The sequence below is a fragment of the Pteropus medius genome, unplaced genomic scaffold, assembly GCF_902729225.1.
Source record: "Pteropus medius unplaced genomic scaffold, Ma_sr-lr_union100, whole genome shotgun sequence".
NCBI lineage: Eukaryota > Metazoa > Chordata > Mammalia > Chiroptera > Pteropodidae > Pteropus > Pteropus medius.
Genome location: NW_024356335.1, coordinates 308,922 through 333,841, shown reverse-complemented (window position 1 = coordinate 333,841; position 24,920 = coordinate 308,922). Strand labels below are relative to the sequence as shown.

Sequence of the window (24,920 nt, the reverse complement as noted above, 5' to 3'; positions counted from 1 at the left end):
GCCTATACAGATGTAAATATAGGCCTGGATACATTATTTTTATGTATGAATAAATGAGAAAAATATTTATAAAAAGGGATAATACTAAATTGTTTTATAAAGATTAACTTAAAAATTTTTTACTATTACAAAATTATAAATTTGGTAATTTAATTGATCTGAGAGTGTCCAGAGGTTCTTGTGACTCCTAAGGTTTCCCTTCCTGACAATATTAGATACATTTGGTAAGGTAAGTAGAATCATTGTTTTGACTGATAATGAATCTCTTATAATTCTTTAGGTGCTGGGTCTTCAGCTCTGAAGAGGCCATTTGAAGATGGATTAGGGGATGATAAAGATCCCAATAAGAAGATGAAACGAAACTTAAGGAAAAGTATATAAAATCTTTATTTTTTCTTTAAAGAAAAAAAATCTTTAAGTTCTGACTTAGGCATAAAATTCATTTATATACCATGGTTAAATTTATAAAAATATTAACACTGATGTTTCAACAGAAATCTATTAAGATCCTTTAGAAAAATTATTTAAAGAAACAAAGCAAAATCTTTATAGATACGAACTAGAAAGGATTTATAGTCTCAGGAAAATAAAAATTACAAAGTCGAAGAATTTGATTTGAATTGGAATTTTCAGAATAGATCTTAACCGAGAAATTGATGATTGAATAACTTGTTTCTAGTCTTCATTCTAAGATATATTAATATCGACAAACTAAAATTAATATATAGATAGCGTAATGCATATTTTACAGCGATGTTAGAATAGTAATTTAAGAAGTAATTTTAGAATTACTTATGAAGTTTATTTGTACATGTATTTTGAAAGTCTTGCTTTTTAAAAATCTGGTGAATTAACAGTGGTCACTAGGAACCTACAGATGTATAGATTAAAGCAAAATGGTTTAATTTCTGATCTCATTCTTCTTTAACAGTTCTGGATAGTAAAGCAATAGACCTTATGAATGCACTAATGAGGCTAAATCAGATCAGGCCTGGGCTTCAGTATAAGCTTTTATCTCAGTCTGGCCCTGTCCATGCCCCAGTCTTCACAATGTCTGTAGATGTGGATGGTACAACATATGAAGCCTCAGGACCATCCAAGAAAACAGCAAAACTTCATGTAGCAGTGAAGGTACTGTATGTCTTTTACTTATACTTAGCAGTGCTTTGTTGTTTTCTGTTTTAAATATGATGCTTATTTTCCTATGGTAAATTAACGGAACTTTTCAAGATTTTAATGACAATAACATAAAGTTTTGTCATCTCTGGATCACACAGTTCTTTTTTGGTTGTAAAATAGTATGTATTGATTATACAAAATTTGGAAATCACAGAAGAAAAGAAAAACAAATGTCAGTTGCATATCTCTGGGTTGCTCATTAATATTTATATATAGTATGTTGGTTTATTTACTTCCAATTTTTTTTCTGTTTTGTTTCCTTTTTTAGATTGAGGTTATAGTGTAGATGTATTTTTATCCTCTGATTTTTTCCATTTAACATGTCATTAGTGTTTTTCCATTTTATTAAAAGCTTCATAAATAAATTTTAATAGCTATATGAGTAACATGATATGGGCATACTGTTACTTGTTTACACATTTCCCTATCATTGGATATTTTGCTGTTCACAGATTTTTTTCTATCCTAAATCAATTTGATTATTATCTTTATGTACGGTGCCTTTTCTGTATTTCAGAGTATTTCCATAGTAAGATCCAAGATTGAACCAATCAATTATGCATGTAGACTTGTAGAAAATTCATAAATATCAGAATCTCTTTATGAGTGCATTTGACTTCTTGCAGATAAATGTGAAAATGTCAAAGATCATGCAGACTGAAGATCAGTTTTTACTTAAGAAAAATTCTGTTTTGTAATAGTATGGCATAAGGTATAATTAGTTTGTTTTCATAATTATTGCATTATTAATGGAGATGCAAACATTATCCTAGATACTAAGGATACAGCAGTGAACAAGGTCTTTGCCTTCTTGGATTTTGCATCCAAGTATGGTAGGATGGGGAGACAGACAACAAATATACAAGTGAATAAATTATATGTCAGATAGCACGAAGAACAATGCAGAAAAATAAGCTGTAAAAATATAAAACAATATATTATTAATGTTCTGTCTTATTTACAAAAGAATGATGAAAAGTGAGTTTAAAACAAAGCAGAAAAAAACAAGAATAAAGCTAAAAATAGATTTTGATAACTTAGCTGTGATGAATGCTGAGAATGAGTCACAAATGTAGATCTAAGTTCCCTGGCATCTGACACAACAAGCTTGTGAAATATCAATTCCCTGTCTATGACAGAAGAACAGACAGTTGATTGTGATAGTCACAGTTGTTTTGGTATAAAGATCAGGTTGGGGATTCTCCTTTGGTGGGTCTTCATAACAAGGGATAGCAGTGATATCCTTTAAAGACGTCTGTGATGCAGAGACACAGTTTGTGGGTTGTTTCTTATAAAAACCTTTAATATAAATTAGAGGCCTCATAGCAAGTTGGAATTCAGTAAAACTTGGGCGAGTTAGTAGAGTAGCATATTTTACAATATGACAAGATTTAGATGCTATTCTCATAATAACCATTTAACATTTTGGTATGTATTTTTCCAAATCCCTGCCCCCTTTAACCTGCAATTTCAAAATTCAAAAAGTGCTGAAAATGAGAAATATTTTCCTAAGTATGATGCAAACTCACTTGATGGAAAACCTAACCTAAATTGATGTAGGGCTATTTTAAGGCTTTATTATTCCATTTAGTGCAAATATTTTATATATTTCTTTGTACAAACATGGGATAGCACCTTAGATACCACTGGGGATTTGAAAAATACATGGTAAATACATTATCTATCTAAACTCTGAAAAATGATCAATTCTCAAAACAATCTGGCCCTAAGGGTTTCAGATGAAGAAATGATGAGAGTTACAAAGTATATACTTAAAGCAGGGTCACGTTTTCTTGGTTCATCTAAAAATATATTATGAGTTTTTTTATAGTTACAAATACTGTTCTCATTTTTAGTAATGGCCTAGTATTTTATTATTATCAGTCTACCATACTATTCACTTATTCTTTCATATTTAGATGCTTCAAGTTGATTGCTTTATGTCTTTCTGAACTAGTCTGATTATCTTTTAAGATATATTCTAGAAATAGAATTACTAGCTCAAGAAAAAAGCCTCTTTAAATGATCCATTAACTCATTAAATATGTATTGTGATTTCTCTTATGTGTCAGGCATATATTGCCAAGTTGCCATCCATAAAGGTTATACCACACGTTACAGGTTCTGTATGAATTTGAGAGAGTTTTATATCCAACATGTGTTTATAAAAGTAGATCCCACTTAATAAAAATCCTTGCATTCCTTACTCAGTAGCTTGATGTAGGGGTCTGTACCTGTTAAGACAAATCATACCAGTAAAGTCAGATGAAAACAAAACAAGAAATCAGTTTCCGCCAAAAGAGCCTGGCTGCCCAGCAGCAGGCACCCTAACGTGTTGGAGCTTAGTGGCCAATCTTCACTTTCCTCTTCTACTCCTCTTTCCTGAGAGTTCCGCACAAAGAGCAGTTTTAGGGACATTATCAGCTGTATTCCATGAAAAGAATCTTAGTCTTTGTGGGGAAAAGATTAGCTAGAAGGGGACAAAGAGCGAGGGCCCTTTGGATAGGTGCTTGGAGCTCTCTATCATACAAATGACATGAATATGACTTTTGAGTAGAGCTCCATGAGGTGGAATGTATTTTCATGTGTTTTATTTTTACTCTTGGCCCCTAGTCTTTGAGGGTAATACATCTTTCTCAGCTTCCACCCCCTCTCAGAAGAAAAAAAGGCATGGTTACACTGGATTTCCCAGTCACCTTTTTTCTAGGAATCATCCTGTGATTTTCAGCTCAATTGATGTGTGTACTAGGTGTATTAGGTTTGATTTGTTTCCTAAACGTTTGAAACTCTCTTTTCTTTGGCATTGCAATCCCCCCGCCCCCCTTTAATTCCCACCCCCTTCCACCCCTGACCTATGGATGTTGCTGTTTCCCCTTAAGAACTAGATCTCTGAAGACGGGATGTCTCCTGCCACATGCTCATGGCATGCATCTGGGGCTTGGCGTGCACCCAGGGCCTGGCACCCCGGTGCACTCGGGGCCTGGTGCACCCGGGGCCTGGCTCACCCAGGGCATGGTCTGTGGCTCCACCTGGGGCGCAAACCCAGGATCTTCTGCGTGTAAAGCAGACATGCTAACCACTACACTATGGAGCCACCCCCTGGCATAGCAGTTTTTTGGCCTTAATATTTATTCCAAACAAATTTTTGTTCCAGAGGTCTGAGAACTCTTTTTCCTTTTGCTTTTATACTATAAACTAGTTAATAATCTAAATATACGTTCGTAGAAAAATGACCAAATTTGGAATTTTTAGTTATACTGTGTCCGTTGAGATTATCCATCAGTTATATAAACTATTTATAAATATATTGAAATATGTTGCTACAATAACAAATGAATGAATCTGATATGTGAGAAAAGGGCAGAGAGAAGTGGTGCTAAATAATTCACTTGAGACTCTTTGTGTTAAATTGAGGAAAGCTGCATGTCTCTAGTTTTTATTAGAATAAACAAATCAAATTTATTTGTGACTCTTGGCTTTTGAGTCGCAGCTTGTTAGCTAGTATTAATTCCAGACTGATACCTCTTCTCTCAGAGATGAGATTTCTCAGGGAGAGTATATTTGCAGGACTCAGTGGAGAAGGTGTTTTCTTTATAAAATATTGATGAGGCTATAACCAAATGATGTTATTGTCTTAATATAAAGTGCTACCTGACTACTTTCAGAACTCAAGATGTTAAAATAGTGTTCTTGGCTTTACTCACAATGAACAAAAGGAATTTTTTTGATTTGAAATGTTCATCAGAGTGCCATATTCTCCATATGAATTGGGTGAATTAATTTTAGTTCTCTTGATACAGAGTTTTACTTATACCTATTTTTTTGTTTAGAGTAATACTATTTTATTTATACTGACAAGATGCCATTGTTTATGAAGGCTAGGCCACCTAGCTTCTCATTTGTGTGGCTATCAGAATAGATTTGTTTATTTTTTTAAAAGCAGGTTTGTTGATTGAGGTATAATTTATATACAGTAAAATTAATCTTTTTTAGGTGTATGGTTTTGTCAGATATTTATGATCATGTAACCATCACCTCAGTCCAGATTCAAAATATTTCTTTCACCCAAAAAGTTTCTCTTATGTCCCTTTGTAGTGAATCTCTTCCACAGGCCCCCAGCCCTTGGCATCCTCTAATTAGGTTTCAGAGTAATTTTTCCAGAAACCTGTTTGATATATCTGGGATTGTAAAGAAGTAATGATGTTGCTTTTATACTCCAGCAACTTAAAACATTAGTGAAAAGCTGACAAATACAGGAATCTTTAGGAACCTATCTTTATATTTTTTGATATGAATTATCAGCCTGTTTAAAAGAGGCTTATAAAGATGCTAATGAACATATTTTCTTGTAAATTAAAAAGCAGTATAACCTGGAAGGAGGTTTTAAAAGGCATGCCTGTGTGCGTGCACACACACAAACACACAGTTCTGAAAAACTTTTTTTTTTTAAATTTTTCATTCAATTCCAGTTGACATTCAATATTATATTAGTTTCAGGTGTACAGCACAACGGTTAGACATTTATATAACTTAGGAAGCAATTCCCCCCCATAAGTCTAGTTACCTTCTACCCCGACACCATACGTATTTATTACAGTATTATTGACTATATTTCCTATGCTGTACTTTACATCCCAGTAACTATTTTGTAACTGCCAGTTTGTATTTCTTAATCTCTTTACCATTTTCGCCCACCTCCCCAAACACCCTCCCACCTGGCAACCATCGGTTTGTTCTCTGTATCTATGAGTTTGTTCCTGTTTTGTTTATTTTGTTTTTTAGATTCCACATTTAAATGAAATCATATGGTATTTGTCTTTCTTTATCGGCCGTATTTCACTTAGCATAATACCCTCTAGGTCCATCCATGTTGTCACAAATGGTAAGGTTTCATTCCTTTTTATGGCCGAGTAATATTCCATTGCATATATATACCACATCTTCTTCATCCAGTTGTCTGTTGATAGACACCTAGGTGGCTTCTATATCTTGACTTGTAAATAATACTGCGATGAACATAGGGATGCAGATACCTTTTTGAATTAGTGTTTTAGGTTTCTTTGGATAAATACCCAGAAGTGAAATTGCTGAGTCATAACGTAGTTGTTTCTGGCTCCTTAGTATAGAGCGTAAACCTAGAGAATGAATCTTTTATTTCAAGTCTCAATTATGGTTTAAGGTAAAAGCAAAAGAGGTTAATAGTAGAAAGCTTCAGATGTTATTTTGTAATTGATGGACCAATTGATTCCAAGGTAAAGAAAACTTAGGTGCCTTTCTGTGCTAATTTTTCCTAATGGATTGAGTCATAGAATTTAGAGCAGGGGTTCCCGGCCCCTGGGCCGTGGACCCGGTACCTATACCTGTTCATGGCCTGTTAGGAACCGGGCTGCACAGCAGGAGGTGAGCCATGGGTGAGAGCGAAGCTTTTTTTTTTTTTTTTCAGCCACTTCCCAGCGCCAGCATCACCGCCTCAGCTCCACCTCAGATCATCAGGCATAAGATTCTTATAGGAGCATTGGTCCCTGGTGCCAAGGCTGGGGACCGCTGATATAGAGAACAACTAATCAGTCCTCCTCTTTTGCACGCCGGAAAATTGAGGACCAGAGGAGATATGGGGTTAGACCCTCACATCTCTTCCTTTCTGGTCCAGTGTGCTCTCTCCAGTGTGCTCTTCTCCTTCGCCCCACACCTCTTTGGTTGAACTGGCTGTGCTATTTATTTTCTCTACCTTTTACCTTCAAATTAAATGGACCAGGAACAATCTCAGGTTTGCATTTCCATCATCCTTTATCTAAACCTAATTACTCCGAGGAAATTTTTCCCATTTTCTATGATTGTACCCTGGTAGGTAAAACTTGCTTAACCAAGGATTTGTAGATTTAGTACCATCTTGCTCTTCCTTACAGGTGTTTTATGGATTCAAATGTCATGGACTTGAAACTGTTGTTCTAACTATTTCATCTGTTCTTTGTGGTTTCTGGTGTTTGAATAAAAACAGAATTTTAATGTAATTTGTACAGGTATTGCAGGCAATGGGATACCCAACAGGCTTTGATGCAGATATCGAATGTATGAGTTCTGATGAAAAATCAGATAATGAAGGCAAAAATGAAACAGTGTCTTCAAACTCAAGCAATAATACTGGAAATTCCACAACTGAAACCTCCAGTACCTTAGAGGTATGCTTACATAGTTTTTCCTTAGAAAATAAGTAATCTGTTTTCATTGTAGAAAATTTGAGAGATGGAAAAGTATAAACAAAATCATATAAACCTATATATTCTAAAGGGTGCCATTATTAATATTTTGATTTATTTCTATTCAACCTTTTTTCTATGAGTATTTTTATAAAAGCAATCATTTTAATGTAGTTTTAGATCTCATTTTTTTCACTTAATTCTAAAAATATCTATAAACATAACTGTTAACTGCACAACATATGAATGTACCCTAATTTAATTAGCATTTCCCTTTGGCTGTGAAAGTAGTATTTCCAATTATATTAAATAAACAAAAGATCTAGTGGAGGAAATTTAGTATCATTCGAAGACTGGCTCTGGGAAGGCGCAGCTTGACCTCATGTGTCCCTCACACCTGAGTCAGTCCTGGCCTGTGGGCATATTACCACAGACCATAGAGTGGGCCAGAATCCAAGTACTGAGTATTCACAGCATCCTTGGGGATTTGTGGAGCCCTTGTCTATCGCATTCTAGGTAAGGAAAATTGGCTTTAAAGTAACAGCAAGAGCTTACGTGAACATTTAAAAAATATTTTGTCATTTGTAAGAATGAGTAATAAAGGCTTAGTTGACTATTAATTTTTTCAGTCTGTAAACCCCTTTTAGTACCTGCTTACTGCCAGATGCTGAAGAAATTGTGTCCAGAGCCTCCAGATGCCCTCAGGCTAGAACGGCAAAAGAAAGGCATGTTAGTAACCAATTACAATGCAATGCAACAAGTGCTGTGATTGTAAAATGAGCATCACGATGTAGCATCTCCAAGGAGGACGTGATTGTGAAACTTACATATAAAATCAGCAGGAGTAAAATGTGAGCTAGGTTTTAGATGATGAGTAGAATCCTTTTTCTTTTTTCTTTTTTTTAGGACAAAGGTAGAAAGAAGGCATTCTAGGTCAGGGGAATATTAGGTATAAAAGATTTGTGAAAGTAAATGTTAAGAAGTGCCAAGTAGGCCAGTATAGAGGGGACCGATGGGGACTGAGGCTTGTAAAAACGATGCCTGACTCCTTGTGTGATGTTGTGGAGGATAGAAGACATGGCACTTGGCTTTTGAGAGACCAGTCATTCACAAGCAATAGTCGCAGGTAGGACAAGATGTTTTGCTGGCAGTGTTATAAATGCTGAGGAGAAAAAGGGCTCATTAATTATGAGACTCAGACCGTTAAGTTCAAAGAGAATTAGGAAGAGAGAGAGCAGTGTGGGCTGCACTGATAGTGGCCACATGTGGAGGTTTTGGTAGTGAAAACATTGATGCTTTGTTTCTGTATGATGTAATAATGGGGGGCAGTGCCCTTATTCTTCATTCAAAATAGTAACTGATTAGAAATGCAAATATTTTTGTGTCTTGACTCATTTTTATGAAAGCAATTTTGGATTTGGAAAGCAGGGAATGATTACCATAGACTTAGTTTCAAAATTGACTCATTACCTTTTAAAGCTGGAGACTCGAAATTTGCCTAGAAATTTAAAAAATGTAGATTTTCAAAACTCTTCAAGAAGGGATGTTTATTACAAAAGACTCAGAAATGGTTGTTAAATTTGTCTTTAAAAATTGTCCAGCGTTTCATTTCTACAGCATCAACCACTTATGAAATCAGAGGATCTTGTCTTCCATTAGGTTTATAAACATAGTAATTCTTTTGGGCATTCATTTCTTTGTTCAGCATTTCTTGAGCTATTACTGTGATGGAATTAAAGACATAATCTCTAACCTCAAAAAGTGCTCAATCTTTGGGTCTTTATTTTCTCACAATTTTAGTTGTAATATTTTGCAATCGGTTTGATTTTTGGTGCTAGCTTCTCTCTTCTTTTGAGCCTCACACTCTTACACAAATTACTTTTCTTTCTTCCCCCTACTCTTATCCTTCCTTAAGTCAGTTCTTTCTACTACTCCTAAAGTAATTTTCTACAACACAGGTATAATCATGAACTTTTCCAGATTAAAGTCTTTCAGTGGTCCCCCCACTGCCCATGATAAAGTCACAGCTTGTGCGCCTGGCATACAAAGTCCTTTATGATTGGGCTCCATCAAGGGTGTTTCTAATCAGATCCTCCCTTACTTTCCTCACCCCTTATAGCCAGATTGAACTTCCTGTTATTTCCCAAACAAATGTTCTCTTGGGCCTTTGCTGCTGCTTCTGTCCAGAATGCCCTTCCCCTTTGCTTCTTCCTTATGATGGTCTGGTACTTCCCTTTTAAGGGTAGGTTCACATTGTCACTTCCAAAAACTAACCTGATGGCCCTAGTAAATGATTCCTTCTACTTTGTTTCCATAATTTACATCCGTTCTATAATACACGTTGTTTTACAGTGATTATATCTGTCCCTCCCACTACACTCTAGCTCCTTGAGGACAGGGAATGACTACTTTTATCGTTATTTTAAAATTTCAGAATCCATACTCTGTACCCCTAAATCTAAGGTGCCCTAAATCTCTTTAGAGAGACTGAGAGATGTGAGGGGGCATTTTCTTCCCACCTCCTAAATTGAGAGTTACTGCTTTCTAACCTTGAAGATGAAAATAGTAAACGCTCAGGTGTCAGGTGAATCTCAACTGTTTGGTCCACTTTGCTAGTCATTTAGATTATTATTCTTAGACCATAAACACTCCAGACCGGACCCTAGAGTGCCATGTAATGGCAAGGCTACATTGCTCTTGAATACTGATCTGTTGAGACAGCTTTGCTTCAAAGGCATGCTGGCCAATGACTATGATGTTTATTGCTTGTAGAGTTTCCATACCTTTACAGATATTTTGTTATTTGTATATAGACGTGATCATGCATCCTAGCCCCTAGGTGCTTTAAAGTACAGTTTTTGAGCCTCTTTTTCAACAGAGACATGCTTTTATTAATAAGAAATTTAATACTCTAAAATCTTACTCAATTGAATCTCCTTTTAGGTAAGAACTCAGGGCCCTATCCTCACAGCAAGTGGCAAAAATCCTGTAATGGAGCTCAATGAAAAAAGAAGAGGGCTTAAGTATGAACTCATCTCGGAGACTGGTGGAAGCCATGACAAACGCTTTGTGATGGAGGTACCAAGATACAAGCCAACCTTATTCTTCCCCTCAAAGACATAGGATATCCTGAGTTTATATGTAAAAAAGTTTTAGACTGAGTCAATTCTTGTTGCACTGTTTGACTTTTGGTATTTCCTGTGTTACATAGAGGAATTGCATGGGATAACTGCAGAGTGTTGTTCTTGATTTTAGGTAGAAGTAGATGGACAGAAATTCAGAGGTGCAGGTCCAAATAAGAAAGTGGCAAAGGCAAGCGCAGCGTTAGCTGCCCTGGAGAAGCTGTTTTCTGGACCCAATGCAGCAAATAATAAGAAAAAGAAGATTATCCCTCAGGTATGAGTTAGGCATTAAACCTCTGTAATCCCTTTGAAAAATATTATCAGAATTAAGGTTCCTTTTTCTGTCTTTATGCCATTTTAGCTTTTTCTGAAATTATTTTTATTGGATTTAGCAACCTTTTCTTTGGGTTTGGTCATGAATAATATAAATGTGTCAGTGGTTCCCTATTCTGTGGTCATTCTAGGCAGATCATATATTAAAAAAAAAAAACTATTAGCATTATTCGGGGACTTTAGGTCACTCTTGATGAGGTTGGGTGCTAAGGGATCAGATTGTAATGAGGTGTCAGCATTTGTTTAGTTTAGGGAAGCTGTCAAGAGTACTTGGAGCTTGCTTTCATCAGTCTGTTGAGACTCTTCCATTTCTTTTTCAGTTTTGAACTTTTACTTTATTTATTTTGGGTTTTCTCTTGGGGCTGCACCATAGACTTGACGCCGTGTTGCTTCCGTTCATTGGGAATGTCGCTGCTGTGGAAGGGTTGTAGCAAGGTGTTTAGAAGAGGTGGCTTTCTAGTTACATGCTGTGGGTAACAGATTCTTCCATCCGCTCATTTATGCATTCAGAAATATTTCCTATACATATACCATGTGCATGATTGTGAGAGAAAAAAGATACATAAATATGAGACACGTTCTCTCCCTCATGGAGGATCTGGTGTACTAAGTCTGAATATATTATATGATAGAAATCAATTAAAAATATTTTGACTAATAGAAGGAAACTTAGATTATTTAAGATTCTGTGATAAAGTTTCTTTTATATATGCCAAGACCATTCATTATAGGAGGGTAGAATTGATCTCAATTTATAGATTAGGAAACAAGGCCCAAAGAAATGAAGATACTGCTAATGTAGTTAATAGGTGGTAGAGGTTCCCTTTAAAACTGGATTCTTCTCCTTCCGAAAACCACGGGCATTCTACTGTTGCACATTAGAGCCATCTTAGAAATTTTGTTTTCATTTCAGCTTCCTGTTTTTACTATAATAAACTCTAATTAAATTTGAGGATTGAAAATATAAACAAATAAAACTAACTTTTACCGAAATGAAATAAAAATAAAGTGTTTAGATTGCAGAGGAAGACATGTAGAGAGAACAAGTGGATTTTCTTTTCCTAAAATCTTCTAGAATATGTTCTAAATTAGTTAGAAAGATAATTGTTACTTTGTTAATTTTTATGTGTTTTTCCTGTGGGTTACATCTTGTATTTGGTCAGTTAATTTTATGTTTAAAAAGCCTACATGCAGAGACTTATTAGGTAAGTTGGGTCCTAGTAGACATGAGCTTGATTTGTGTGAAGTCACTGTTGCCACCAGATTGTTACTTCCTGACTACTTTTGACTAAGCTGTGTTTAAAAAAAAACAAAACTAAAACTGCTTGAGGTTCACTCATTTTTAGAAATTTTCCATACTAGAAGCTATAAAACTCCTGTGCTCAATGTGCTTGACAGCCAAGAAGCAGTCTATTTTGGATTTGTGGGTTGGATTTTTTTTCAGCAAAAAAGAAAAATGGCAGTTCCCTGTGTTTGATACCTTCAACCTTGAAACTGACTTCTGCCCAGTCATACTGGCGGTAGAGCATAACCTAGGAGGAGCAAAGGATGGCGATGTTTCAGTGTGAGAAAAGCTAGTGTGTGCTCCGACTGTAGCTGCCTGAGGCACTGTGGACTTTGTCATACAATGAGTCTAGAGGCTCTGTGCCTCCTCCCCGGGCCTCCTCCCCTGTGCCTCGCTTATAGTAGGAAATGTTAGGAGTTTCTCACTGGAGTTTTTGTTGCATCTTTATGTTAAAAAATAAGTAGAGTATTTAAAACTAGATATCCTTTGATTTTTCTTCAAATTTCCGTTTGGAAAAGGATGTTTTAGCGGCCCTGTGTATTGTTACTCCTTGACTTACCTAGGATGCTTTTCAAAGTTTTATATATGTTTTCTCAGTTGCTCTTTCTACTCTGAAGTAAGGAAAGCAAATTAGGTATCTTTATCCTCATTTTACAATTACTGGGGAGACTGTCCTAGAGAGATTATGTGACTTTACCAGAAGGGACTTTAGAGTTGGTATTTTTTTTTAATGATTCACACACACAGAAGAATTAGGCTCAAGGAAATCACATCACCTTTGTGAGGTCTCAGGAACTTAGAGCAGGAGCATCCATATCTTTGGTCTTCCTGTCTTAGTCCTTTTTAAAAAAAAACCTATTCAGATTCTCAGCTGATTCTAGGTGGTTTATTGTTGCAGTATTTTTGTCCATGGGTGGTGAATTCAATAGATTTTGAAACTGGGTATCCAGTGTCTACAATTATTTTAGTCAGGCCTAAATTGACTTCAGATATAATTTGACTACTGAAATTTGTAAGTAGAAAATGAACTCTTCTTGGGTAACCCTCACATGAAAACAAGAAGTTATTCACATACTTTTATGTGCCCAGCATATTCCCCAGAGCAACTCTGTAAGGTATGTGTCATTTTCATTTTACAAATGATAGAGCGAAGGTTTAAGGGATAAACGACTCACTGTCTCCTCTGCAGGCCCAAGGTTGTATGTGACAAAGAGTGATAGAACGGCAGTTCTTATTTTTCTCAGAGATGAAAATGTGTTGTTTTCACAGGCCAAGGGCATCGTGAACAGCGCTGTGTCTGCAGCAGTCCAGGCGGTTCGGGGCCGAGGAAGAGGAGCCCTGACTAGGGGAGCTTTTGTTGGGGCCACAGCTGCTCCTGGCTACATAGCTCCAGGTACAGTGCAGCCTGCGAAGCCTGGCTCCTTGTCTGGGCCAAAGTATGATGAACAGCATTTCCTTTGCTTTCCAGGGTCGTACACGGTCTCTGCAAATGTAACATGGGTATAAGATGCGTGAGCACAGAAACTGAAAAGAAGGGAACCCACAGAATGTCATAGGTTTTCTCCTGAAATCTGCTGAGTGACAGATAAGGGATATTGCACTTGGTTGAGGGGACATATTTTGACAATGAGGAAGTTAAAAGATATTCCACAGATTGAGGAGTTTGGACATCTGAGCAGGGTGTGTTCAGGGGGGATAGAGAAGACAGGTTGGGTGTAACAAGATAGAAAAATAGCTGATAAGAGACTAATTGGAAGCCATCAAAGACTAACGAAGTACAAAAAGAGAAAAAGGGGAACTTATTTACCCAGAGCTTAGTATGTACCAGATACTTTCATGTGAATGATTTCGCTTAATTATTTCTAACCTTCACAGTGTTTCCTCAAATAGAAATTATTTCCATCTTCCAGATGAAGAAACTAAAGTTTAAGGAGATAAGGCCCAGTGCGAGACATCTAATAAACAGCAGAGCAGAGTTGAATGTAGACGTTTGCAGTTCGAAAATTTATATTCTTTTCATTTTAGCACATGGCTTGAGGGAGATGGAAAAAGATGCCTCCTCTCTGCCTTCGGTTCTAATCCTTAAGTCATTTTAGCAGTGGATTAAAATCAAGTTCTCTGCAATGCTGAAAGTATGGAACTTTTACTTGACAAGTAAACTGCTCGTAGTTGTTGGTCAAGATGAAATTGTCTTAAAGGTTGAGTTTATCCAGTCATTATTTTTTAATGTAACACTCCTAAGAAGTTCACTTAGTTTGTGATTTTTTTTTTCCCCCATAAGAATTAGAATAGGCTATTTGGGAAGTTGTATGGATGGTGTGACTTTAGAGTTATACTTCTAAAAGTTGATCTCAGTAGGGGCATATCTCAAAGGTGTGTCTTATAAAGAATACATTTGCTCATTCACCATATGTGGATTTTGCTCTCATGTAGTTTATGGTCTAAAGGTGAGATATACTAATCAGATAGTCACAATTATAAACCAAGATGATTACGATGAAGGAGGACATGATACTGTGAGAGGATGTAACAAAGGAACCAGATGTAGTCTGTTGAGTCCCTGAAGCCTCTGAGAACAGTTGAACTGAGTTTTGAAGACTGAGTAGGAGTTAACTCAGAGAAGAGTGGGATAGAAGAGCATGCGCAGAGGCCTCGTGGTGCTGGTGGTAGGGAACTCGGCTCATTTAAGAATTAGAGGCCAAATGTGATGTGGAGCGCTTCAGGGCTGGGGGGATGAGGAGTGATTTGAGCTAAAGCGGGATGCTCAGTCCCCATCTGGGAGGCTACGGTTTGGATTTTGGTCTTAGAATCTTAAGTGTAATGGGGAAGTGTGAAGGATTCTAAGGAAAGAAGTGACAAGGATTCTAAGGAGAGAAGTGACGAGATCAGACTTCATCAAGATTACTCTGGAGTATAAATAGATTTTAAGGACAAGTGGGCATGATGAGACAAGGTTTGTAAACTAGTAGCCCAGGCAAGGGACAATGAGGTGTCTCTAGCAGGTGTAGAGAATTAGATGGCGTGACAGCAACTGAATAGATTGGAGTCTTTCAGAAGCAAAATTGATAGATTTAATATGGAGAATTAAAAAGGGAGAGTTAAAAAGGATTTCAAGGATTCCCTAGGATTTTCAGCTAGAGGAACTAGATTGGCTGATTGTGCCATTTAAGGGGACAGGGAACACTTAAATATGAGTGCTGCAGGGGAAAGTTTAGTTATAGTTTGATACAGTTTATGCATCCAAAATTAAGACATTCTTCTGTGCATCTCGCTGTTTCTCCTGAAATTTAATATTATTTTTTTTTGCCTTATTTAATGCATTGTTTATAGGGAGCAGCTTTCACTTATTAATAATAAGCAAGTTATTGAGATGAGGTAGACTTTGATTATGTGTTCTGTTGGGACTCCACCCGTTTTTGTCTGTGGTTGCTTATCCGGGAACGCTTACCTCCTGCTCGAGAGGAAGCAGCCACTGTCCAGTGACTGTAACCGTGAAAGGGATCATCCTTGTCTGCTTGTTGCCAGCCTCATCTGCTCTATAATAGCTTCTCTCTTATGTCACCACATTGGCCTCTGTGAAAGGCCTGTTTCCTGAAGCTTTTAAACACGAATGTTTTTTATAGCCTAGAGAAGATTCAGGTGAGGTCGATTTAGATTATGAATAGGTCATATGCCATTCGTGGAGTGTATTCCATGCAGCAAGGACTGTAGTTAAGTATTTTTACATATATTATTCAGTTACATTCCCCCCTGCCAACTCAGTCACTGCAGAAGACTGTGAGGTTTGGAGAGATTAAATAACAGGTACAATTCAAAGTCACCTTGCTTGTGAGAGATGACATCGGTATTAGAGCCCCAACGGTCTGTTCAATGTCCAGCTTAGTAGTTTAGTTTCATTTCTCTCGAAGGAGGTTTTGGTAAAACCCTTGAAACTGGAGCCTTAGCCAACCAGCTACTTTTTCCTGGATTTGGTGTACAAATTTCTTTTTTAAACATTAATTTCTCTTTTGGCCTCTGCTACTTTCCCACTGCTTATTTCCTACTATTTATTTCAGCTGCATTGTATCCTCTTGAAATATGCTACTGAGCATCGAAGACAGAATAAGACCAAGACTAAGTTGTATCTGACTTAAGTACAGACTAAAAAGTGATAATTTTTCATCTCTCAGGAAATGTTTCAGTTAGTCCCTAAACCAGTTTACTTGTTCAACATGCATTTGAGTGTTTTGTGCCAAATAAGAACTGGGCGGTCAGAGATGGCCAGGACCGAGCATCTGCCCTAGTGCATGCTTGGGCTCAGGTGGGTAAGAGTGGACACTTGAGCAAACATCACATAATACAATGCAAGCTGTAACATGGGTGGACGAAGGAGTAAGCAGCAAGTCTGGGAGACTTCACAGAGGAGGTGATATTTGGTCCCAGATCTAAAGGATGAGTTGCAGTTGGTCTGTTAGAGGCTGTGGGGAAAAAAAAATTCTGAGCAGGAGAAGTGATTAGAAATAAAAGGGCTGTGATGTAGGAAAGCTTTCTTTGTTTTGGATTCAGTGTGAAGGGCTTGTGTAGATTTTGTGCCCTTCTTTTTTAGAAACCATTTTTTTCCTAGAGATTTACCCATGTGATTTAGTATTTATATTTTTAAAGTTGTTTTACTGAAAACTTAAAGAGTGTAGCTTCTCTTAACAGTATTTCTAATCTCTACAATACTATAAAGTAGTTTGGAAGGCTTCCCGTTTTACAGATGAGAAAATGGCAACTCAGAAGTTATATGTCTCAGGACGTATAAGAAACTTGTGCCAGAACCATCTGGTTGAAAATCTTCTGTGTTCTTTGTTGTTATTGTTGGGTTTTGTTTTTGTTTTTTTTTTTTTTTACAATATGAGCCTTTTTTCACAGGCACCAGATGCTAATGTCAATTTCACCAGTATTTACTGAGAGGCCCTGTTCTGAGCCCAGGAATTCGGGTATCAACAAGACAGGGACCCTGCCCTCAAGCCCACAGTGACCTCTTGAGTGACAGTCGAGGCTTCAGCCTGCTCTGTCGCTGCTTTCTGAAAAGAGACTTGGAAAGTTCTGTTTTCCAGCTTTGAGAAATTGGTAATTTGAGTGATTCTAAGTATTCCTTTGTTCAACAAATTGTATTTAGCGAGCAGCTACTATATGCCAGACATTCTGCTAGTTCAGGTGATACATAGATGTGTAAGAGTTGGTCTCTGCCACGCTCGAGGGGAACACAGACAGGGAGTTGATCATTATAATATAGCGTGGTCAGCAAATTGGGGGAGAGAGATGGGGTGTTCCAGTAGGTCAGGGACCCTCGTCGGCTGTGGCGAAAAGCTTCCTCTCTAAGCAGGCCCGGAGGGATCGATAGGCTCACCAGCATCGGAAGAATCCTCAGGACCTGGGGTCCTGGGTCTGCTGGTACTTGTGAATTGGGCCAGTGCCAGCTGCCCTTCGTCCTGGACTGATCTGCTTTCTTCTTCTTTGCACCAGGCTATGGGACACCATATGGTTACAGCACGGCTGCCCCTGCCTATGGTACGTACAGCGTCTTACCGCTTTCCCCATGAGTGACTGTCACAGCAACCCCAAGCACAGCTTGTATCTAGGGTTTCTTTAAATGAATTGGAGGCTCTCAGACCTATTCATTCTAGTGACCCAACTTAAATTCCCTTTGAAAATGCCACAACCTTGTGGTTCTTGGTTTGGTTGGAGTTGCTCTTCTCTCCGCTTTGCCTGATTGAAGGGCTGCTTGTTCTAATTGCCTGTTTCTGACCATACTGAAATTAAGTATTTTAAGTAGTTCTTCTTACAGCCAACTTATACTCCATTCAAAGGCTACTGAAGGGCCATACGCAGTTTCTAGCTTGGCTGCCTGCCAGTTATGCAGTAACTTTTAAGTTCCTGGTTTGAAACTGTGTGAACTGTGGCTGATTTAAGTTAGAGATAGGAAATGCTCACCTCAAATTTGTAACCGTCACCCTTTTCCATAAATTTTGCTCTAGAGGTGGAGTAACCGGGCCCTAGAGAGCTGGTCGGGGGCAGTGTTACCTCAGCGCTCACTGAGGAGGTCTGTAGCACATGTCAGAAAACCACAGAGTGTCTCTTCTCCTTCCCAAAATAAAAAATAAAGCAGATGCAGAAGCGAACCTCAGTGGCCCTTTGGATAACTTTTGAATGAGGTTTATGTGGCAATGGAGGCAATAGGTTTGGAGTCAGTGATATGCTCTCGTAGACATTTTTCCTAACTCAGGTGCTACATGTTACAGAATCGGCCATCTGCCAGGATGTTTGTCTTTGAGAGAAGAGAGCAAGCGTGTGTGCGCGTGTGAGGGAGCGTGCGCGCGTGTGTGCGATTCAGAGTGACCCCGGGCTGGGCCTGCATGTGCACGGAGAGGAAGCCCGAGTGTGTTGCTGCTGTGGCATCAGCCCTCTCCCTGAGCCGCAAGACTTCTCATTATGCTTTTTCTCTTCATGCATCAGCTTTTCCATTTTTGTTTGGATGAAAATCATGGGTCCTTAAGACACTGCTAAACTGAAGCTTCATCTGATTTTATAGGAGTAGAAATAAGTAGAAAGTGAACAGTTTGATCACCTTCCCTGTTAAGAGAGACAATTTATATCCTGGAGAGATGTGGAGAAGCAGATAGGGTCCAATATTTGGGTGAGTTTCCTGTAAGGCAAAGTGCAGAGTCTGGAGTTGCACCCTCTACTCGAATGTCTCCTCTGGCATGCTCTGGTTTGGTCAGGGTTTGCTTAGTCTCCCCATGTTCTCAGATATGAGGCGATTAGGAGCTGGGGACTCATGCAAGAGTATGCTTTCACCCAGAATGGCCTCTAAATTTAAGTTCGCTAGCTCCTTTTGATTCGGCCATTGGCTTTTACCATTCAGCCAACTTCCGGATATCCTGGCCACCTCATCCTTCCTGTGAATTAGGTCTGATCAGTTTGTCCAAATCCATTTGACTCAGTAGATTAATTGTAATATGTCTGTGCGAGCACCAGAGCATTTGCCTTCTGGGGTAGTTCTTACATTTCTTCAGTGTTTTTCTTTCAGACATAGTAAGTCGCATATTCTTTAGTACAGGTTTGCTAGAGCTTTATTTTTCCCTTTAAAACACTTCTCTGTCTAGGTTCTAAGCTACATTCACGTTTTCCCTCAGTCTTTTTAATTTTTCTCTCTTTTTCTGCCCTCTCCTCTAACATCATACTTTCACCCTGCGGCCTCTGAGCCCCCACTTCAGGATGCCCCTCTCTTCTATGTGCCATATAACTGACTTCCAAAGCTGGTGAAATTTGGTGCCCCCATTTTTCACATAAAAGATTTGGTTTTTAAATGTTACTGTGATGCCAACCTACTAAAACGATGCTTTATTTTGGCTGTAAGGTAAATATGTCTTTTGGCCTTCGTAAAGCTGTTGCATGTGGGGTAATTTCCCTCTGATCATCTGGTGCTCTTGAATACCTGCTGTTGCTGCTTTGTGATTTCTCCGTAGGTTAAAGATTAGAATAGAAATAGAAGCAGATTTCAAATCCTACTTGAGTATGCAGAAGTTTGTGAGGCCACAAGAACTCATTAATTACAAAATTAAGGAAGTAAATTAATCTTTCCAGATTTGCCATGCCAATATTGGCAGTAGCCATTAACAAGATACGCGCCCGGTCACTGCTCCACTTGGAGCTGTCTTTCTGGGGAGCTGAGGTCTGCACAGAAAGATGTGCTTTGGATCTTGAAAGCCCCTGTTTCTCCTGTAACACGTCATGTGCCAAATTGAGAACCGTATGGATTTCTAGAGTCACTATAGGATATTAATCGGTAGCGTTGCTTTTGCTCTTTTAGAATTCATGGCAGCTCACTTGATATTGCTTTCTGAATATCATTCTTCTTGTGATGTAGCCATCTTAATTTTGAGTGGAAAAAAAAAATCAAAATATTAAGAGCAATTTCAAAATTGGAGGTCTGTGAGCGATTTGTGGGCCTCTTCCAAAATGGTACATGTTGACTGACTAATCTGGAAAAGGTTAATGATAATTATTGTAAGATTTTTTTTACCTGAAATTTTTATTGGATTATCAAACTTATTTGGAGTCCTCTCCGTTTCTTTTCTCTGTAGGTTTACCCAAGAGAATGGTTCTGTTACCCGTTATGAAATTCCCAACATATCCTGTTCCCCACTACTCATTCTTTTAGCAAATGACAGAAGCTAATTCCTATTGAACAACAATACAGTACAATACAGAATGTTAGAGAAAAAGCCTTTTTATCTTGCTTTCTTTGAACACATACTTGATCAAAATTATTTGTAAAGAACATCTTTCCTACTTTTTGATTTTAAAAAATGCAAATTTAGTTCTCTAAAACTTGAAAACAAACAAAAAAGAAACTAGTTCTGTGAAACGGTACCTCATTTCCGGAAAATAACTTATACCAGCCCTTCTGTTGTAGGGAAATAAGTCTAGCAGTTCAAAGTTTAAGGAGAGTATCAGATTATGTAAAATTAAATTTGTGAAGGATGTATAGAGTCTCAAACACTGATCACAAATAAACTGCTTTGTTGTAACAGAGTACTGCCTGGTTCCTGACGCAGCCACCGATTCTTAGCTGATTGACATGTGTTTGCCCCAGGGCACTTTAACTCGGGCTGTAGTTATTTTTTTTAATACAACAGAGACTTTTCATTTAAACTTTAACTTTGTAAATATTGAAGTGTGTAATTAAAGCCAATAAAATATGGGTTTGAATATTGTTTTAGCTTATTATTTTTGATATGTTTTGGTATCAAATTACAAGGAATTGAAAACTAATGATAACTTTGCCCTAGAAACCCATTCATTTGTAAGCCAAGTGCTAAAAAGCAAGCAGAGGCGGTTGTCAGTCTGAGCCAGTCTACTCTGTAAGCCCTTTGTGCTCCTGCTGTACGAGGGCCTCCCCACGATCAAGGTATATTCTGTTGTCCGAGCATCGCTTACTAAAATGATGACACTACCCAGAGATGGGAAAGGAGGAATGTGATTATTTTAGTAATTTCCGAATTTCCAAGTTTTAAAAAGTAATAAATTAATCAATCACCCTCTCTTGTTCTTGTGGCCTTCTTCACTCTGTAAGATACTATGTTCACTCCCTGGCTTTTTTCATGCAGATAGAAGATTAGTAATTTTTCTGGGATTCATTGAAGGGTCTTCTTTTCCTCTTCAATTATATCAGAATCTAAAGCAGCAACAGGGTCCCCATAAAAACTTGCTCTTCGATTGTCCCAGTTCTTGTTGAGTGCTGCTGTGAAAAGTGACAGGTTTCAGCCATGGGTCAGCATTTATTTTTAAGACACCTGAGTAAGCTGGTGAACAGTGACGGGTCGGTAACATTGTGCTGTTCTGTAAAGGGCGCACACCTAAGTCTTCCACCTGCGCTCTCACCTCGTGCGGAAAGCCTATGATGTTACTAGAAGGTAATGGTTTTATTAAGGTGCTCACCCCCACGAAAGCGACAGCGTGGTCCCCTGTCCATACTCCCAAGTCACTGTGTTTTAAAAATGTCCTGTTTTCAGTATGAATTAGCTTTCCTCTTCCATCTTCAATTCTGTTTTCAGAGCTGAGCATCGCCCATCATCAGTGAGTGGGCTTCACAAAGTATGGCAAATTTATGTAGCAGATTTCTTTGGGACCACTAAATGAGAATGAAATAGGCAATTCGAAACAAATGTTAGTGTCACTTCTCAGATGTACATTTATTACACAATGGTTTGTTTGTTTGTTACTTCTGCTCCCTGACCTTTTGTCTTTATTAGTGGTGGGTGATAACTTTAATAAAACCTCATCATTTGCTAGAAATAGCTGTGAACTTATCATTCTCATCCTGTGCATTAATGGCTAGACACAAACGAGGCCCCATTTCAGCTGGGAGTTTTCATGTTTCATTGATTCGTTCTGCTGACCTATGGATGAAACGGAGCCATCACTGAGAAGAAAAAGCATGGCTGATAGTGTCCAGTTTTTATTAAATATTTACAATAGTCCTCTTTGTTTTTGGAATACTATTAATTGGCAGCTGCAGCTGTATTGTATTTGAAATTGATCGTCAAATTTGCATTCCAAGTTGGAATCTCTCTGGAGATTTCTCTTTAGAAAATTCTTTTGAAGTAGCTGACTCAGCGTCATAGCTCAACCCCTCCGTAATGGTGAAAAAGGGAGCTGTGCTGTTTTCCAACATGATGGCAGTCATTTCAAATGGTTTCTACCAAGTCCTTTATTTTTTTTTTTTTAATTTTGTTGTTTGTTGGAAGTTACTAACCATGTTGTAAACCTGCCCAGTTGCTGCAAACTTTTACATTTCTCTGCTTTACTTAAAATAATTGAGCTGTCAGTCCTTTGTTAGAAGTGGTAACCATGCAAGTTCAACTGTTTAAATTTTGTAATGAATTAAGTGACCCCCCGCCCCGCCCTTCCCACCCCTCCATTTTGTAATGAAAATTCCACTTACAGCTGAAAGAGCAGAGAAATATAAATGAAGCTCTTGGCTTCACCAAATTCTGTGAAATTAACATAAAGTTTTGCTTCTCTGCTCTTTTCCCCACTGTAGGTGGTTTTTTCATTGACAGCCCCTATTGCCAGCCTCTGAGCGTCGCACCATTTATTATTCACTTGGGCCCTCAAGATTTCTTCTCTGACTTCTAGAACCATCAGGTTGTCTGGCTTGAAATGGCAATTTCTATGTCTTGGTCTTAAGAGCATTGTGACCCCCTGAGGCTTTCCAGCTTTCAAATACACCACTCTGACACCTTCTTTTGGAAAGCAATGACTGAACATTTTAAAGAAGAGCAATACTTTACTCAAAGCCACGGTGTCTGTTTTAAAACCTTTCCTTTGGAAACCTAGCAATATCTGTACTTAACCCCTCGCAGCGTAGTCTCTTGTCAGGGAGTTTACAGACCAATGTAGAACTTAGAATTAGTGTGTGAGTTATGCTATCTTCTGACAGTTTTTAAACTTTTTTAGCACACAAATTGAATAGTTGCATTCCTGACTGCGTCAGTTAGCGCTATTATAATTTCTCAGAGATAGGGGTCCTCCTTGAAGCCATATTCTTTGCATGGGAGCTGGCACCCAGCCAGGGATGTGGCCTGCAGCCTCTTTCTTCAGGTTGCAGGAGCACCCCGTCTCTCGTGCAAGGCCATTGGTCCAGTAGATTCCCAACATACCTCATGCCGACTAGATGCAGTGCGCGGTGCGGTGAAGTGAGGGGTCCTGAAGTCATTTGTAGTCACTCAGATTGTTAACCTGGGGGACAAAACACTGGTAGATTTCGCTGGTATTAGCCTTTTCTTCTTTTTTAAAAATTTGGGTGAATGTTTGAAAATCATGAGTCAGTCACCGTTATTAATTGAAGAGCTGGGAATACCTCGTTAATGTATTTTTAAAACTGGTGTTGGACCCTCTGTGTATTTCAGGTTAATACTTTTAAGCAGTTTTCAGCACGTTTATCTCACTTTATTCTCGTTCTCCTCGGACCTTCGTAGCCATATCACTTGTATAAAATAGGCTGAGATATAGTGACTGTAAGCTGTGGTCTCAGTATACAAAGGTAAGCTCTTTTATTTTCTGATTAAAGAGAAAAGTAATTAAAAATCAATGAACACAGCATGCATATATGACAATCATATATGATGTATTTGATCTCTTAGGTCTTATGTCATCACATTACCTTAAAAATTTTTATGATCTAAATGTAAAATATTTTCAGCATTTGTTTTAATACCCTTGTGATTACTATTCAAGAGAGACATTTCACTTTGCTGAGTGTGTGTGTGTGTGTGTGTGTGTGTGTGTGTGTGTGTGTAGAAACTTATATATGTGAATTACACACAGGTACCTGTTTAAATAAAAGAATTCGGTGGTGGAAAGCGTTCACCTAAGAAGGTTTAACGTCAGGGCACTCTTGTGGCCAAAGTGCTAGAATTTCTTAAGCAGCGAGTTTGGTGACAGTGCTGGTGGGATCCATTTACGTGTAGCTGTTACACAGGCTGAGGATCGAAGTGCCAATTTCTCAAGGAGAGAAACTTCTCTGAGAAATGAAAATCTCTGATCTGTGTTGTATGCCCCAATACAACAGCAGTAAGAAGCCATAAAAAAAAAAAAAAAAGCAATAGACAATGAAAAACCAAAATATTAAGGTAACTATGGTAAAAATCTATAATTGAGTTAAGCTAACTATTCGCAGAACCAACTTTGGCAAGACTCAGAATGGTGAATACCTAGTCTGCAGAGACCAAATAGACTTAAGGCAACTCATCTGTCTTTTCTAGGTTGGGTAGCTAGATGATTTATTTCCCACCATCATGACATTCATTTCAAAGATGCGAGGGTTAGGCCAAATATTTTAATAAGGCTTTGCTGCATTTAGTGTGTCCCATATATGCACTTCATATGTGTTAGATGGTCTGTGCTAAGGCTGTATTTTATATATATAGATTAAAATGAGTTTTATGTTTTATATTTGTCTCTAAGTAGCAGTTTTCTTTTTATTACTAACTTTGAAAGTTGCTGGAACAACTTTCTTTCCCGTACAGAATCTGTGTGTGTGTTAAATGTGGCTTTGGCATCTATAAAGGTTGTATGAGGTCTGGCTAACTAGTACCAAGTACATTCCAGTCTTGATCAAACAGCTGAGTGCCTGTTATGTGCCGGACCCTCCTCTGGGTTGGGTATTAGCAAAGCAGAGACTCTACCCAGTGGGAGCACTTTAAGTCTGAGAGTCATCTTGTGGGTTGAATTGGGCCTATTTTAAATATCCTAGGTTGGAGACAAATAATA

General features: G+C 38.0%; 1 protein-coding gene across 8 annotated transcripts in view; it reads left to right on the top strand.

Annotated features, from left to right (window-relative positions):
• STRBP (spermatid perinuclear RNA binding protein) overlaps positions 1-24,303 on the top strand; it is a 113,661-nt gene extending 89,358 nt beyond the window's left edge. For 4 of the 8 annotated variants that reach the window (XM_039861484.1, XM_039861485.1, XM_039861487.1 and 1 more), the window contains 8 exons: positions 281-373; positions 932-1,131; positions 7,200-7,358; positions 10,320-10,454; positions 10,632-10,772; positions 13,386-13,509; positions 17,607-17,651; positions 20,228-20,860. In XM_039861484.1, the coding sequence (XP_039717418.1) occupies positions 281-373; positions 932-1,131; positions 7,200-7,358; positions 10,320-10,454; positions 10,632-10,772; positions 13,386-13,509; positions 17,607-17,651; positions 20,228-20,304 (974 nt within the window). In that variant the 3' untranslated portion in view covers positions 20,305-20,860. Of the gene's footprint in view, positions 1-280; positions 374-931; positions 1,132-7,199; positions 7,359-10,319; positions 10,455-10,631; positions 10,773-13,385; positions 13,510-17,606; positions 17,652-18,118; positions 18,263-20,227; positions 21,185-23,557 lie in introns of those variants that run through there. The other 4 variants (XM_039861492.1, XM_039861490.1, XM_039861488.1 and 1 more) reach the window with 3 other exon arrangements.
• Positions 24,304-24,920: the final 617 nt, after the last annotated feature.